Source organism: Mixophyes fleayi, chromosome 5 (genome assembly GCF_038048845.1).
Source record: "Mixophyes fleayi isolate aMixFle1 chromosome 5, aMixFle1.hap1, whole genome shotgun sequence".
In the NCBI taxonomy this organism is placed as follows: domain Eukaryota; kingdom Metazoa; phylum Chordata; class Amphibia; order Anura; family Limnodynastidae; genus Mixophyes; species Mixophyes fleayi.
The window spans coordinates 189,581,350-189,594,823 of NC_134406.1; the positions used below are offsets into that span (position 1 = coordinate 189,581,350).

Below are 13,474 nucleotides of genomic sequence, written 5' to 3' on the forward strand. Positions count from 1 at the left end.
AATGGAGTTCTCTGTACAGCACTGCAGAATCAGTGGCGGTATATAAATAAATGATGATAAGGTTTGGAATCTTCATTTTCTATATTTACATGTAAGTAAGTTTATTATTTAACGGTGATGTTAAAATTGTATTTAAAAAATGTGTTAAGGAGGGTTTGACCAACTTATTGCATTCAGTCTACATCTCATGCTTGTCCTGTCAGATTATTGGAATGTTCACAGGAAGAGGAGAGTATGCTGATTTTGAGTTAGATAGTGGAAGCAGGATCCTCGATAGCCATATAATAATGAGGCTCATGTCACACTGGAAGGTTGTGGTGTCAGATGCTTCATTTCTATAATATACAAATATTTTTCAATAGAAAATCTTACATCAGTAAACTAGATGCAAGTCTCATTGCAGCTAACCAGGTATGTATTTGAAAATATTTCCCCTTGTTGCCAAGTGAAACAGTCATGCTTTGAGCCAGGCAGCTATAGGTGGGAATGAGGACCCTCCCCCAGGCATTACAGCATTTGACTTCTGCTGATTTACAGTCAGAGGACTGTAACTTACAGCAGTACTGGGACTGTTAATCAAGAAAAAGAGGCAATAAGGAGTTTCCATCCATAGCTGCCTCGCTTAGAGCAGGAGAATTTCTTCTAGGAACCACAAAAAAAAATATTTGCACTGGTAAAATACAAAGGATTATATATAGAAATCATGATAAATATCTAACACTGTATCAGAACTATACAAATCCTGTTGTTTCCTATATTAAGTTTAAATGATTCTTGAAGTCTCATAAGCTTATTATGACAGAACTTGTGTGACTTGCAATATCCTTACTATACTCAGTGTATTTTATTGCATATGCGTATGCATAATGTACACATTATTGTTACATGCAGACAAGTCAAGAAGCATCATCCTACTATTGTAGTCACATGACCACACAATGAATATTTGGTGATTTTAAATATGAAATGTCACATGACAAAGGTAGATATACCAGGATATAATCATTTTGCACAGTTGTACTTTCTATTGAATGGTGTTCTTTCACAAGGTAGACGTGCAACAGACATTAGATCATTACGTGATTTTGTAGCTTAGCTTATGTGAAAACAAAAGGTCTAGCATGCATGATATGATAGGACTTTGCATGATATGCAACTTTATGGAGGTTGTTCTCCTCTGTCACTATGTTGCGGTTTATTCACAATAGTATAGTGCATCTTTTGTTTTACTATATATATTTTTTTATATTCCCAATAGGCAGTAACATTTATTTGATGGGCAGTCTTACAAATAGTTATTTGGTGTATTACAGATGTGATTTTATGGTCTTACCTCATGTAGGATGTGGGGGAAATGTTCTTTGGTTTGGCCCATTGATAAGGATGCTGTGGAACCGATAAAAATTGATCACAGAAATTCCCTTTCCTGATGTGATGGAATCCAGAATATTCTTCTGGTGACAAGTCAGCAGCTGGTGACAACGTGCCATGCTCATCGCAAATAGGCTCGGTTTTAAGAGACATGGTTGAGGTGTGATCTATTGCTGTTTTTCTGGCCTTAATTGGAATGCCATCATTCATGTCTATGGGGTCAGTGCTAAGAGCATTAATAGCTGCCACTATAGCAGAACTTGTATACTGATGAGTGTTTCCCAACCAGGTCTCATCGGTGACGCTAACTCTGGGTGAACTGTGAGGAGATGGAGTTGGAGAGTGGTGTGGTGAGTAGGATGTCTGCCTGCCATTGAGGTTGTATTTTCTTTTGTTGCATGGAGATGTTGGACGTGAGTTAGGAGCAGTGAGCCAATTCTCCTCTGAAATACTTGTCCTGGGAGAAGTGGATGGTGAATGCCTGGGTGAGTTGAGCAAAGTACAGGCTACCATACTTCTCTGATAGCCTTCTTCTGGATCAGTGGTTTTGGGAGATACACATGGAGATTGCCATGGAGATGTCTGAGGGGAAGTATATGGATAGGAGTAATTTGATTCAAAAGAGGAAGCTTCAGAGTTACAGCTTCTGGAAGACAAACTGCTTGCTGGACTCAAGCAAGATGGGTCTCGATAGGTCTCAACATTTGGCAAGTTCAATGTTGCAGTAGAATGTGCTCGTTTAGCATTAGACATTGATTCTTCTACATCTCCTTCATGGAAAAACTGGTTATTACCACTGTGCATCCCCAGACATGAAGTGATTTCAATTCTAGGGCTTTCTAATGGAGCTCCATTAGGCCTTATGTTGGGAGATAAGTAGTATCCAGAGGCTTCACTCTCAAGATTCCCTCCATATCCAGATGAATGACTTGCTGATGGAATAATGGGAATGACTGGGTTTAATGATTGAAGACCATGGCATGGTGCTGATAATGAAGAATTCATCATACCCAGTGACAGGCTGGCACTTAAATTGGAAGATGCATAGTTATAGTTTTCTGGAAAAAAAAGTGATGACAGATGTCCAGATTAGTTAAACAGAAAATGAAAGACATGCGTGTATTTTAGCTAACGATAAAACAGAATATGCTTTAGAAGATGGAACAATGCAGTGTGAGGTAATATAGCAGGAATACTATATATTAGAAAATACATAGTGGATAATTCAGTTTTTTATATATATATTTTGGCATTGAGAAATTGAACAGAATATCATGAATTTTTGAGATGCAATGGACTTCAATGATTATTGATGTACTTAACCAATGTTCACAGAGGAGTCTAAAAAAAAAAACAATTGAGCCCCACCTCCATGGTACGTAGAATATTACTGCTGGCACCCATCTACTGGGGTATTAATGTACCTAGCTTGCTGCTACTAACACCTCAATTCTGCACGTTTTGTTGATCATAGACCCATTTTAAAGATATACAGCTAGGTACGAAGTTAAAGTTGAATTTGTTAAAGGAAACCTTTTACAAAGAGGGTAATGCACGACGCTTAGTGAGCAAGGATATACTATCTGGCCTTGCCTATTGTCACAAGGAGATGAACATTATGCTGGCCACACACACTGATACTGTAGGCGATATCAGGTTATTGGTCCAATATTGCAGTCTTTAACCCCAAAACAAACCCACTATTAGTCTGAGCGAATTTGACATCGATGCAGTCGCTCGTTGCTGGTGCTGAGTAGCAGGATCGGCCTCTGTCTGGCTGACTTTAGTGGCATTTTAGCAGCAAAATATATAACAGAGATAAGGGACTGCGTGAGCTCAGCAGACCACTACCAAAAAAAAAAATATTTCCCTGCTAGGCAGCAAAAAGGCCAATTTAAACACAGAATGTAAGAAAATAACAGATTCAGGAATCTTACTGAAAACTTTTAGGGCTTGTTCACGCCTATCTGCTGTTAATTGGCTTTAAAGCTTCCAATGCCTGAAAACCCCCTTGCAAGTGGCATTAATGGTTTCTTATGGGCTCTTTCCCATTACTTTTGAAATATTAGAACATAGCACAATGTTCTATAACCAGTACAATAGATTGCATGGTAAAAGCACAAGACACGTAAACCGCACAGAAAATGCGCTAAAAATGCATCACTAAAAGGAATCTTAAAGATGTATTAGTTTTCATGCATTTTCTCCATCTACCCAGTGGACCTGTATGAACGAGCCACCAATGTGTCTCTGTAAGAGGATCCAAAGTCTATGAATAAGAACACCAGCATTCCTTTTTATTTGCTTACAAAAGGACAGGGGGTAATTACCAAAATTAGTGCCAGGATAAGCTATGAGATGAGAGAGCTATTAAAGTAGGGGGTTATCATTTTTATAGTGCCTTTTTTGGCCCCAGACCCTATGGAAGATGCTGACATATGGCTCAATCAGACAGGTAAGCTGTATATAGTGCTTGGGAGCTAATCTGGCAAATAAACATACACAGCAACATTTGCTTTGAAAGTCAACTCCAATCAGTGCAACTCATCATATATGATATTTCAACTTTATGATACTGTACTGTATATATAACATGTTATATGCTTAGGCGCTATATACATATAAAAGACAAAGCTAAAACACAATACATTCATTTTAGGCACCATTCTCACCTTTTAACAACATATACATATATTTTAAGCTTGTTTAACTCGCTTTAGTACATATTTTAACAACTTAAAAATATATGTACACAGAAACATACACAAAAATGTTACAAAATGTTATTTCACTTACAGCGGCCTATTTCTGAATCGTTTTTTTCATGAAAATCCCCTGAAAACGGCGGAATTCGTAAGTTTAAGTAATGTTTACATTAATTAAGAGGGCATCTCCGATATCTGCTGCTTTGTATTTTGCTTCGAACTTCACAGCAGTCCCCATAGATATATATGGGGACTGCTATTTTCTGCTTAAGTTGACGTTGGCCATTGAAGCCTATGGGGAGAGCACTGTGGTAGAGGGAACTTCAGATCCCTCAGCGCAGCTTACTGCTCTCCCCTCCGGTCACTATCGCAAAGGTGACCACTTTCTATAGTGACCATAGAGGAGATAAGAGACAACACAGGAACAACAGTTTTTTCGTGACTGCTGTTCCTAGTGAAGATTTTTAATTCTTTGCGATAAGAATTGAAATGGATCATGTTGAAAATGTGGTTAATAATAAATATGCCCCATAATCTGGCTAAAGAAAATATACAAACTTTTCCTACAAATTAACTATGTCCCTTTCCTAACAGGAATATTAGCCCTGCTGCCATGCCCTGGTTAATCACCACTTCACATTGGTAGGTATAAGAATCCCAGGTTTATCAAAAGCACTAATAACATATTTCATAGAAACAGCATCAATTTCATATGTGGCTCTTCAAACATACATCTCATAAATATAATATTAATTATGGCCAAAACTGTCCAATTACAGTGTAAAATAAAATATATATACTATACATCACTAAATATTCCATTATACTAGCAAAAATGCAAACTTGCTCAACTGACAGTGAAGTTGTAAAACAATATATAAATCTATCTATCTATAAACATATTTAATATAAGACACAATCTATATTTAAATAGAGAAATATATAAGAGGAGTGATCGAGGTATATTTGACAGGCTATATGAATCATTATCACATTACGAAAACAATATACTATATTGTCACGCTATAAAATCATTTGAGAAAAATTGACATATTACTAATTAAATTATTTACAATACATCATATGATTTATTTAAGCAAAACTGAATTTACAAATAGACTAAATATTAAAAAGATGCAAAAAATATATAAATTAGATACTTTACATATGCTTTTGCAAGTGTATGTCCTTTCTTCTATATACAAGTATGAGAGAGAAAGATAAAAACTGGAGGTTATTTACTAAGGCACCAGAGGAACATCTCAATGTTTTAAACTTTTGTCCATGGAACTTTTTGTCCCTGGAAACCCACTGTAAAGCAATATTAATATTTTTCTCTATATTTGATGCAGTTGTCAGCATCTATTGCTATTCTGTAGGTTTTACACTTTGATGTTTATTATACAGTAATATTCAAAATGCAATTACATTAAAACAAAGTTCAATAAACATTCAAGGATAGAGACTGCTGTGCACCATGATCCGCCGAGATACGCACAAAATGTGATCTCGTGCAAGACTCAATGGAGCAGTGTCTATAGAAATAATTTTAAACTTAAAAAATGTTAAATTAGTTTTTAATATATAATAGCCAACTAAACAGCTTTATATATCTTATTCTGCCCATAAGATTGAACTTGTGTTATTATTTTCTCATTCTCTGAGTCTTTCAGATAATATGCCTTAAAGATAAGTATTGAAAATATATAAATGACATTTTTAGCACATTTAAAGAACATGCCACAAAGAGAGCTGTATTGTGCCACGTAGACTGCTCTGCATGTTAAGTGCTTAGATGCACAACCCCAGGAGCATTATTCCCAGGAAATTAAATAATATGTTGACAACTATCCCATTTTTTAGAACATTTTGGTAACAAAAACTCCATGAAACAAAATTAAAAATGCTGGATTTGTTATTAAAACAGATTGCAAAAAAGTTACTAAAAGGAGTAAAAATACTGCTTAAGTATTACTGCCATGAAAAACATAACATACACAAAACTGATAAAAAGCTAGTGGCTTTTATTATGTACCTGCTTTAGCTTAAGGTCATTAACTGGACAATGTAAACTATATCTGGATAATATTAATACTAACACTTATTTTTCTATGGCAAAAATTCACCTAAAAATATACTGAAATTCTTTATATTTGATATTACACATCTATACCAGGATAATTAAACTGAATTATGACATCTATATTTTAGTAGGAAGTACAGTATTCATTATAATACACAATTTTCAATTTGGGAGGGAAGCCGGGAAGAAGGGAGAGTTACCAAGAACTATAGTGATGCCTTGGAAAGTGACTTGGACTCAAGGAAAACCAGTGGGCGAAACATCTCAAGACTCCAGATGAGAAATTTATGTGGCTAAAAAGTTTAGCCAAAGATTGAGATGATTGAGACCACCACTTGCCCCCAAATCATGCATAGATGCCAAGTCCCCGTCTATCCAGATAAGGTTTTTGGAAAGCATCCAGTGAAATTGTTGGAGACAAATATGAGCAGATCTAAATCATATAGTAGCTTTGTAAGTAACTACTTTACTAGCCCTGAAATATGGTAATGAGGCCTTTCCTCTAAGCACCAAAAGCAGTAATGAAAAACTATTACTCCCAAATAGAGGCGGGGCATCGAGAGCCTACAAAATTGGGTGAGATTACTTTCTTCGCATGCTTCAGAATATTAAGAGTTATTTTCTTAGATTTAGAAGCATTAACCTTAAGTCCAAAACCCAACTGAAAGCCAGATAAGTGCGTAAATAAACTGGGATGACTAATTAAAGCTTAGTTAGAGATAAAAAAATGTCATACGCACCTAGGCTGATGTTGATGATTTTACAGTGGTAACTGAAAGCATTAAGCCAGATAGCCTGTGCTGGCATAGGACAAAAATATGGGGGGAGAGAAATCACCCCTGTCAAGTGTACAGGTAAAGCCTGTATTGTTTTCATAGAAGAACCTGAAACCAGACTTTATCAGGATCCACTCTAAAATTTCTTATCAAACTGTGATCCTTGACAATATCTAGCCTTAGCAAAACAGCCAAATCTCTTGTTATGTGTGAGTGAGAGATATTGTTTATAGCTTTAGGAATTTAATGATGGATTGTCGGTGTCTTGTCTATCCAGAATAAATCCAGATTTATTGGGGGGCAACTAAATGAGGAATATTACTTGCCAGATTGGTGGCCAAGATCTTAAATACATGATTTATAATCTATACTAAAGTAAACAAAATAAAAATACGATTTTGACAGCGTACAGACAATTTAACTGGTTTCAATGAAATGCGAACATACAGGAATTTCCATATATAAATATCCTGCTGTGGGATTCCATTAAATGGGGCTGCAAAATAGGGACCAGGCTAGTTTGTAACTTGCTTACAGAATATTGTTAATAGGACATCAAGCACACAGTGGAGGCAGCCATTTTGTGCGTTGAACCAAAATTCGTGAGAATACAGCCTATCAATGACTAAGAGCCAGTGACTTCACAGATGACATCATAGATGTTTTGTGGGCTGAATTAAAATGCCACCTGCCAGTTGACTAGGAATCACTGACATCACTGAGGCACTGAGTGCTTCATTGATGTCACCGGTCCGATGTCAATTGACAAGATGGCTGCTTCGACTATAGGTAGGCGATGGGTACATTTTAAAAAGTTGCTGCAATATTATCATTAAGAGTAAGAATGAAATAGTAATTACAAATGTTCTGTTTAGTTTTAATTGGAAAACAACTCCTATTGCTGAGTAGGTCTTATTTTGAATTTTTTTCTAAATGTCCAGCAAAAGATATGGACACACATTATTACTCTGCTTAACCTAATCTTATTTTATTATTTTATAGCTTTACAATGCATTTATATTTCTCAGACTGTTTAATTTTTAGCTATATACGACCCTTACTATAATGACCAGCTATAATGACGTCAACTGAGTAAATGCTTACTTCAGATTTTCAAGTCCCCAATATGGTTTTACATAGACTATTGGTATACTTATTATCACACAGGTAACTGAGCCTGCGCATCTGTGGCTTACATATACTGTGCTGTGACTTAAATCACTCCACTTATTGACTTATATAATAATCCAAAACATTTCTAATAAAAAAGGCTTCATACTCAACAGTGCTGGGGCCTTGGATTTGATTCTGAGCGGAGTGCTAATTGCATAGACACTGCATGTTCTCCCCATGTTTGCGTGGCTTTCCTCCAGGTGATCCAGTTTCCTCCCATGAGCCAAACACATACTATCCACTGGGCAGGAACTGATGTGCCTGAATACAGTTCTTTGATTGTACTGTGCTATGGAATATGGTGGTGCTATATAAATAAAGGATAATAATAATCATTCATCGTATGACTGAACAGAGTGTAGATTGTACACCATTCCATATATACACTCTGGGCTAACCTGAGTGATGTTACATGTGAGCACAGAAGGTTAATGTGTAATAATATTTAATAATAACAATAATATATAACTGAACTTATGTTAGATAGTCTGTCCTAGAGATTCCGATACTCAGATGGTTGTTATAAAGCTGGGCTGCACTGTATGTTTTCTCTTCATATTACAGGGCTGGATCACTCGTTTAGTTAGCCACTTAACTTTTTTTATTCCTGTGATATCATATGTATTATTTTTATAACATATATTGGTGTGACATTACAAACAATTACAAACAAACTGGCAACTCTGTGCTCTTTGTGCAGTATTTTTGTCCTCTAATCCATATATAACAAAGGGATGGAGGCTGCAATTTAGATGCCCTGTAAATAGACTATAATTAGAGTTTCAGCTCTGTGCAAATGCATTTTAAGTCTTATACGCCAGGAGTTCCTTCCATTCAGTACATGCGGTACTCAGCTTGCCAGGGGTGTTAATGGCAGATGGCAGCATCCCACTGTGGAACGACTACTAAGCCACATGCCATTTGGTGAGTTAAATCAACATCAATTTATCAGCAACAGAATCGGAAGGATGATTCAAAGGCTGATTGCTAGAAAAAAGATAAAGGGTTTCATGACGGATATGTGGAGATGAAAATCTAAAAGTAGTCTAGTAAACCATGACTATAGTAATGTCAATCAGATTCTAAGGTAACATTTGGAGTCATTTTTAAATTAGATTCACGTGATTTGCAGAAAAAAAGCTGTACATTCACTTTATACTGACGCTTGGCCTCAAGCTTAATCAGTGCGATAATCTGACTACCAGGCTCTCACGTGTTTCTGAAGTTGTTCAGAATTGGTGGTCATTTAGGGAATCATTTAGGGTCGGACGCAAAGTCCGTTTTAGGCGCATCGACCACGCAACTACTATCACACATGTGCAGCAAGCACCATATCCGCCTGCATCTCAGACGCAATTTACACATGCGGCAGCTTGCGGCTTAGTATGAGGGGAAGGGCGGAATGCTTAATTGTCAAGGCGTGAACTTGTATAATATAGACACAGGGGGTGTGACCCCGTAAGTAAATCCTGGATGCAATAAGGCGCAGACGCAACACACGTCAAAAACAGGCTAAAAATGTGCAGCAGGAATTAGATGGCGCAAGTAGTTAGCTAGCTGCACAAACTGGTCGCAGCTTGGTAGGGTATTACGAGTGGGACGCAACTGGGGTTGCATGTCACTCGTAATATCCTACCAAGCTGCGGCACATTCCCACTCCTGCATGTCTTAGATGCACATTGCGCCCGACTCTAAAGGAGGCCCTTAGAGATCAAACATGCAGTGATTTGAAGCCAATTTAGTGGAGAATGAGAAATTGTCCAAAATGTTTCTTTTATGTCCAGAGTAAAAGATCAATAAACCAAAAAAAATTAAATTTTATTTTCCATAGTAATAGCCCTGTCCATACTTCTGCTCCACCAACTAAACAGGGATTTACTGAAAAAACATGGTAGCGAAACAATTTTTCCACTGAAATGCTGTCCTCATATTTGCCTGTACACAGCCATATGGATATTTGCAATGCTAACAGTAACATTTTTTTTTACTAAGCTGTGGGTTTGAAAAAGTGGAGATGTTGCCTATAGCAACCAATCAGATTGGTGGCTATAGGCAACATCTCCACTTTTTCAAACCCGAGTTTAGTAAGTGTACACCCAGGTGTTCTTGTAGTGCCATCTAAATTTGTACGTAAAAGTAGTTTGCAAGAAATTTATATTTTCCGAATATAAAAACCTGAACATATTTTTGACGAGAGTGCGAGAAACTTTTGTTAAGAACAGAAAGACTGCCATTCAATAAAATTGCCACTGCTCAAGGTGAAAACACAAAGAAACCTGCCCATACATGGTATGATATTGCAACCAATCATCGCAGAGTGTAGGGTCTGAAAATGATCATAATGATCGATGATAATCTTATCAAAATCGAAGAACTGTAGGATCATTTGCACATATTCATAAATGCAGTCAGAAGATTAAAGCAGATGGATTATAACGGCTATGGAATATGGCAATCTGGCCACACCTCTAGACACCATAAGTGGCACCAAGGTCCAAACAGCTGGAACTCTTAACACATGTGGCCAAATTGGGCATTAAACCTTTAACCAGGATCAGCCTGTTCGAGGCCAGCCTAAAAAGCCAAGGAATAACGTTTTTCTGAAGATACTTATCATATCTTCCTTCTGGACACATCTCAGCTAACTGTCATCATTATCAGTTTGTGAAGTCATCATTGGTCAAGGTATTTTTTCTGCGGTCAGAGCAGATGCAATAGATAACTTGCCCACTAGAGCACATATTCTGTCCTGCAAAAATCGTTAAAATACTGTGCACTACAAATCGGTGACAGTACAGTACATATTTTAAATAACCATCTGGTCATGGGGCGTAAAGACGCCTGACAGCAGTATTTGTGCCATGCATTTGCCTATGGTTATGAGTGGTAAGCCTTGAAGTCTAACATATCTATAAGAAATAGTTATACTTTATAGTACATCTTTACCAGAAACTGTAGCATATGTAATGAAAATGACTGAGTTGAAAAATGAAGTGGTACTGTGCAGAAAAGTGAAGCAATGTTCTAAATGTAATGTCCAATGTTTCCTCAATGATGTGAGATTATAATTCAATAGATGCAGTCAGTGTTTCAGGCATTCCATTTGATATCTTATCTAAAACAGTTGAAGATGGATTCCCAGCTGTGACACACAGGAGCTCATGTTACGTTTTACGCAAATTGCGGTCTTGGTGTATAGTACCCATATATACATCTGGGCAAGCGCACAAAGCACTAGATCCAAAACTAGTGGCTTGTGCGCATGCTCAGATATGAAAAAGCGGTTTATACGCCAAGAACGCAATTTCCGTTCCACTTAACATGAGCCCCACATTCTCCCACAATTGTGGTGACTAAAACAAACCCACAGACATCTAACTAAGCAGCTAGGATAGGCACACTTAAGGTGGTGTAACTTTTATAACTGTACAATTTAGGCCCTAAAAGACAGGGGGAAATATACCATATTTAAGGAGGCTTTTTCATTTCTGAGGTCCACATAGTTTGGGTAAGTTTTTCCATCACAAATTGCAGAAATATTATAGACTGTCTGTTCAGTTTGCGGCACATAAACTTTGATAGCAAAAATTTCAGCATTATTTCCAGATTTCACCAGGAAGAAGCCGAGCAAGAGAATTAGGAGGTATGTTTATCTTTACATCCACAAGTTATTTCATGTGGTGAAAGACAGAGAAAGAGCCTACGTTATATAAACAGATCAGGTCATGATGTGTAAATAACTAGAGAAACTTAAATAAGTAAAAATTTAAAGAACAGAGTAGACACTAATATATTCGAAATACATACAAAAGAAATGTGATTTGGAAATACGTCATTTGTCAACTGTCAAATACAGTTCTCACTATAAAACATCTACTAGACTCATTGTAAATGTTAGTCTAGTAAATGGTCTTTAAACCTAGGCCAGTAAGGTATAAATATTTGGCTTAGGTTGAAACCTTTGTACTATGCTGTCCATATATATCATTTACTTGATATCATGTAGGTGCAAAAGTAGACACTTTTGTATCAAAATGTGAATTTGATACCTATGTAATTAAAAAGAATATTGATCATTTACTGTGTGTTTAAACATGCATTATTACAGGTAAATGCAAAACTAGCAACACCTTGTATAGGCAAGAAATTACTATATTTTGAAAGGGAATCCTGTAAAGTGTAGGAAACTGTAGATACTACCTATGTAAATCACAAATAACACCATAAGGATTAATCATATGAAATAAAGAATAAATATGTTTGTTGTTGTTTTGTTTGTTTGTTTTTTAGGATACAACTAAATTTAATTGCATGTAAACTTTAAATTACATATATAACGTGTAAACCAGAATTCCCTACATTTCCATGAATAAAGATTTTGAAAATTGTCTTACAGGACTTAAATATAATATTCTCCGCAAACTTGGATCATTGTGAAACTTTGTAGGTTGAGTGTAGAAATCAGTCCAATGCCTGTCTAATTCCCCCTGCTGTCCCACGTGACTGCTTCACACCCAGCACTATACTGTACCACTGATCTATGGCCAGCGCTGCACCGCTAGCTGTGCACTAAGTACACTTACAAAGTACAGTGCCAGACGAGCGCACGTAAATAGACTGAACTATCTAGGGAGAGCTCAGATGTACCCTGGGATCCCCTGAAGGGTTTTGGGCGTCCAGTACAAGTGTTAAGTGTTACAATTACAGCTATGTCGGTGTGATCCTTCCTGTGCACAGTGAGAGACGTGACACTGAACTGCCTCATCCACCAACCTCTGTCCTCGCCAAGGTCAGCGCCCTTGTTATACTCGTACTCAAACAGATAGTCGAAGTCCAGCTCCGGGTCCTCCCCTGGTACGCTCATGTCTCCCCGGTGGTGAGTGGCAGTGGGTGCCGCGGCGTGAGGCTCGCAGTCAGTGTGAGCTCGCTCCTCCTCACCGAGGACCTGTTGCTGAGGCTGCTGCTGGTCCCTCCTCCTCCTCTCTGTCTCTAGTGAGGCTTCCTCTGTAATAAAGTCCACTTCAAAGCTCCTCCTGCGTGTGACTGGCAGAGCCAGCGGCACTGATCAGCTCCATGCCCGGCGGCTTGATCTCCGGGAGCCAGCTGTCTGGGTGCCTCTCTCTCACCAGCTTGCTCTGCCCCTTTCTCGTCTATCTTATCAGTCTCTTGAGCTGCTCTGTCTCTCACACTTCAGATATGTCTGTCTCACCAAGGACTAAGTAAGAGGCACAGTGTTTATCCACACTGCCCTGTGTATAGATTACTGGGCACTCCCACCCACACTGCCCTGTGTATAGATTACTGGGCACTCCCACCCACACTGCCCTGTGTATAGATTACTGGGTGTATAGATTACTAGGCACTGC

The 13,474-nt window shown here is 37.7% G+C and overlaps 1 protein-coding gene across 8 annotated transcripts in view; it reads right to left on the reverse strand.

Moving 5' to 3' along the window:
* NFATC1 (nuclear factor of activated T cells 1) overlaps positions 1 to 13,474 on the reverse strand; it is a 161,470-nt gene that overhangs the window by 141,510 nt on the left and 6,486 nt on the right. For 5 of the 8 annotated variants that reach the window (XM_075213193.1, XM_075213197.1, XM_075213196.1 and 2 more), the window contains exon 2: positions 1,334 to 2,429. In XM_075213193.1, the coding sequence (XP_075069294.1) occupies positions 1,334 to 2,429 (1,096 nt within the window). Of the gene's footprint in view, positions 1 to 1,333; positions 2,430 to 8,214; positions 8,400 to 12,881; positions 13,386 to 13,474 lie in introns of those variants that run through there. The other 3 variants (XM_075213194.1, XM_075213192.1, XM_075213191.1) reach the window with 3 other exon arrangements.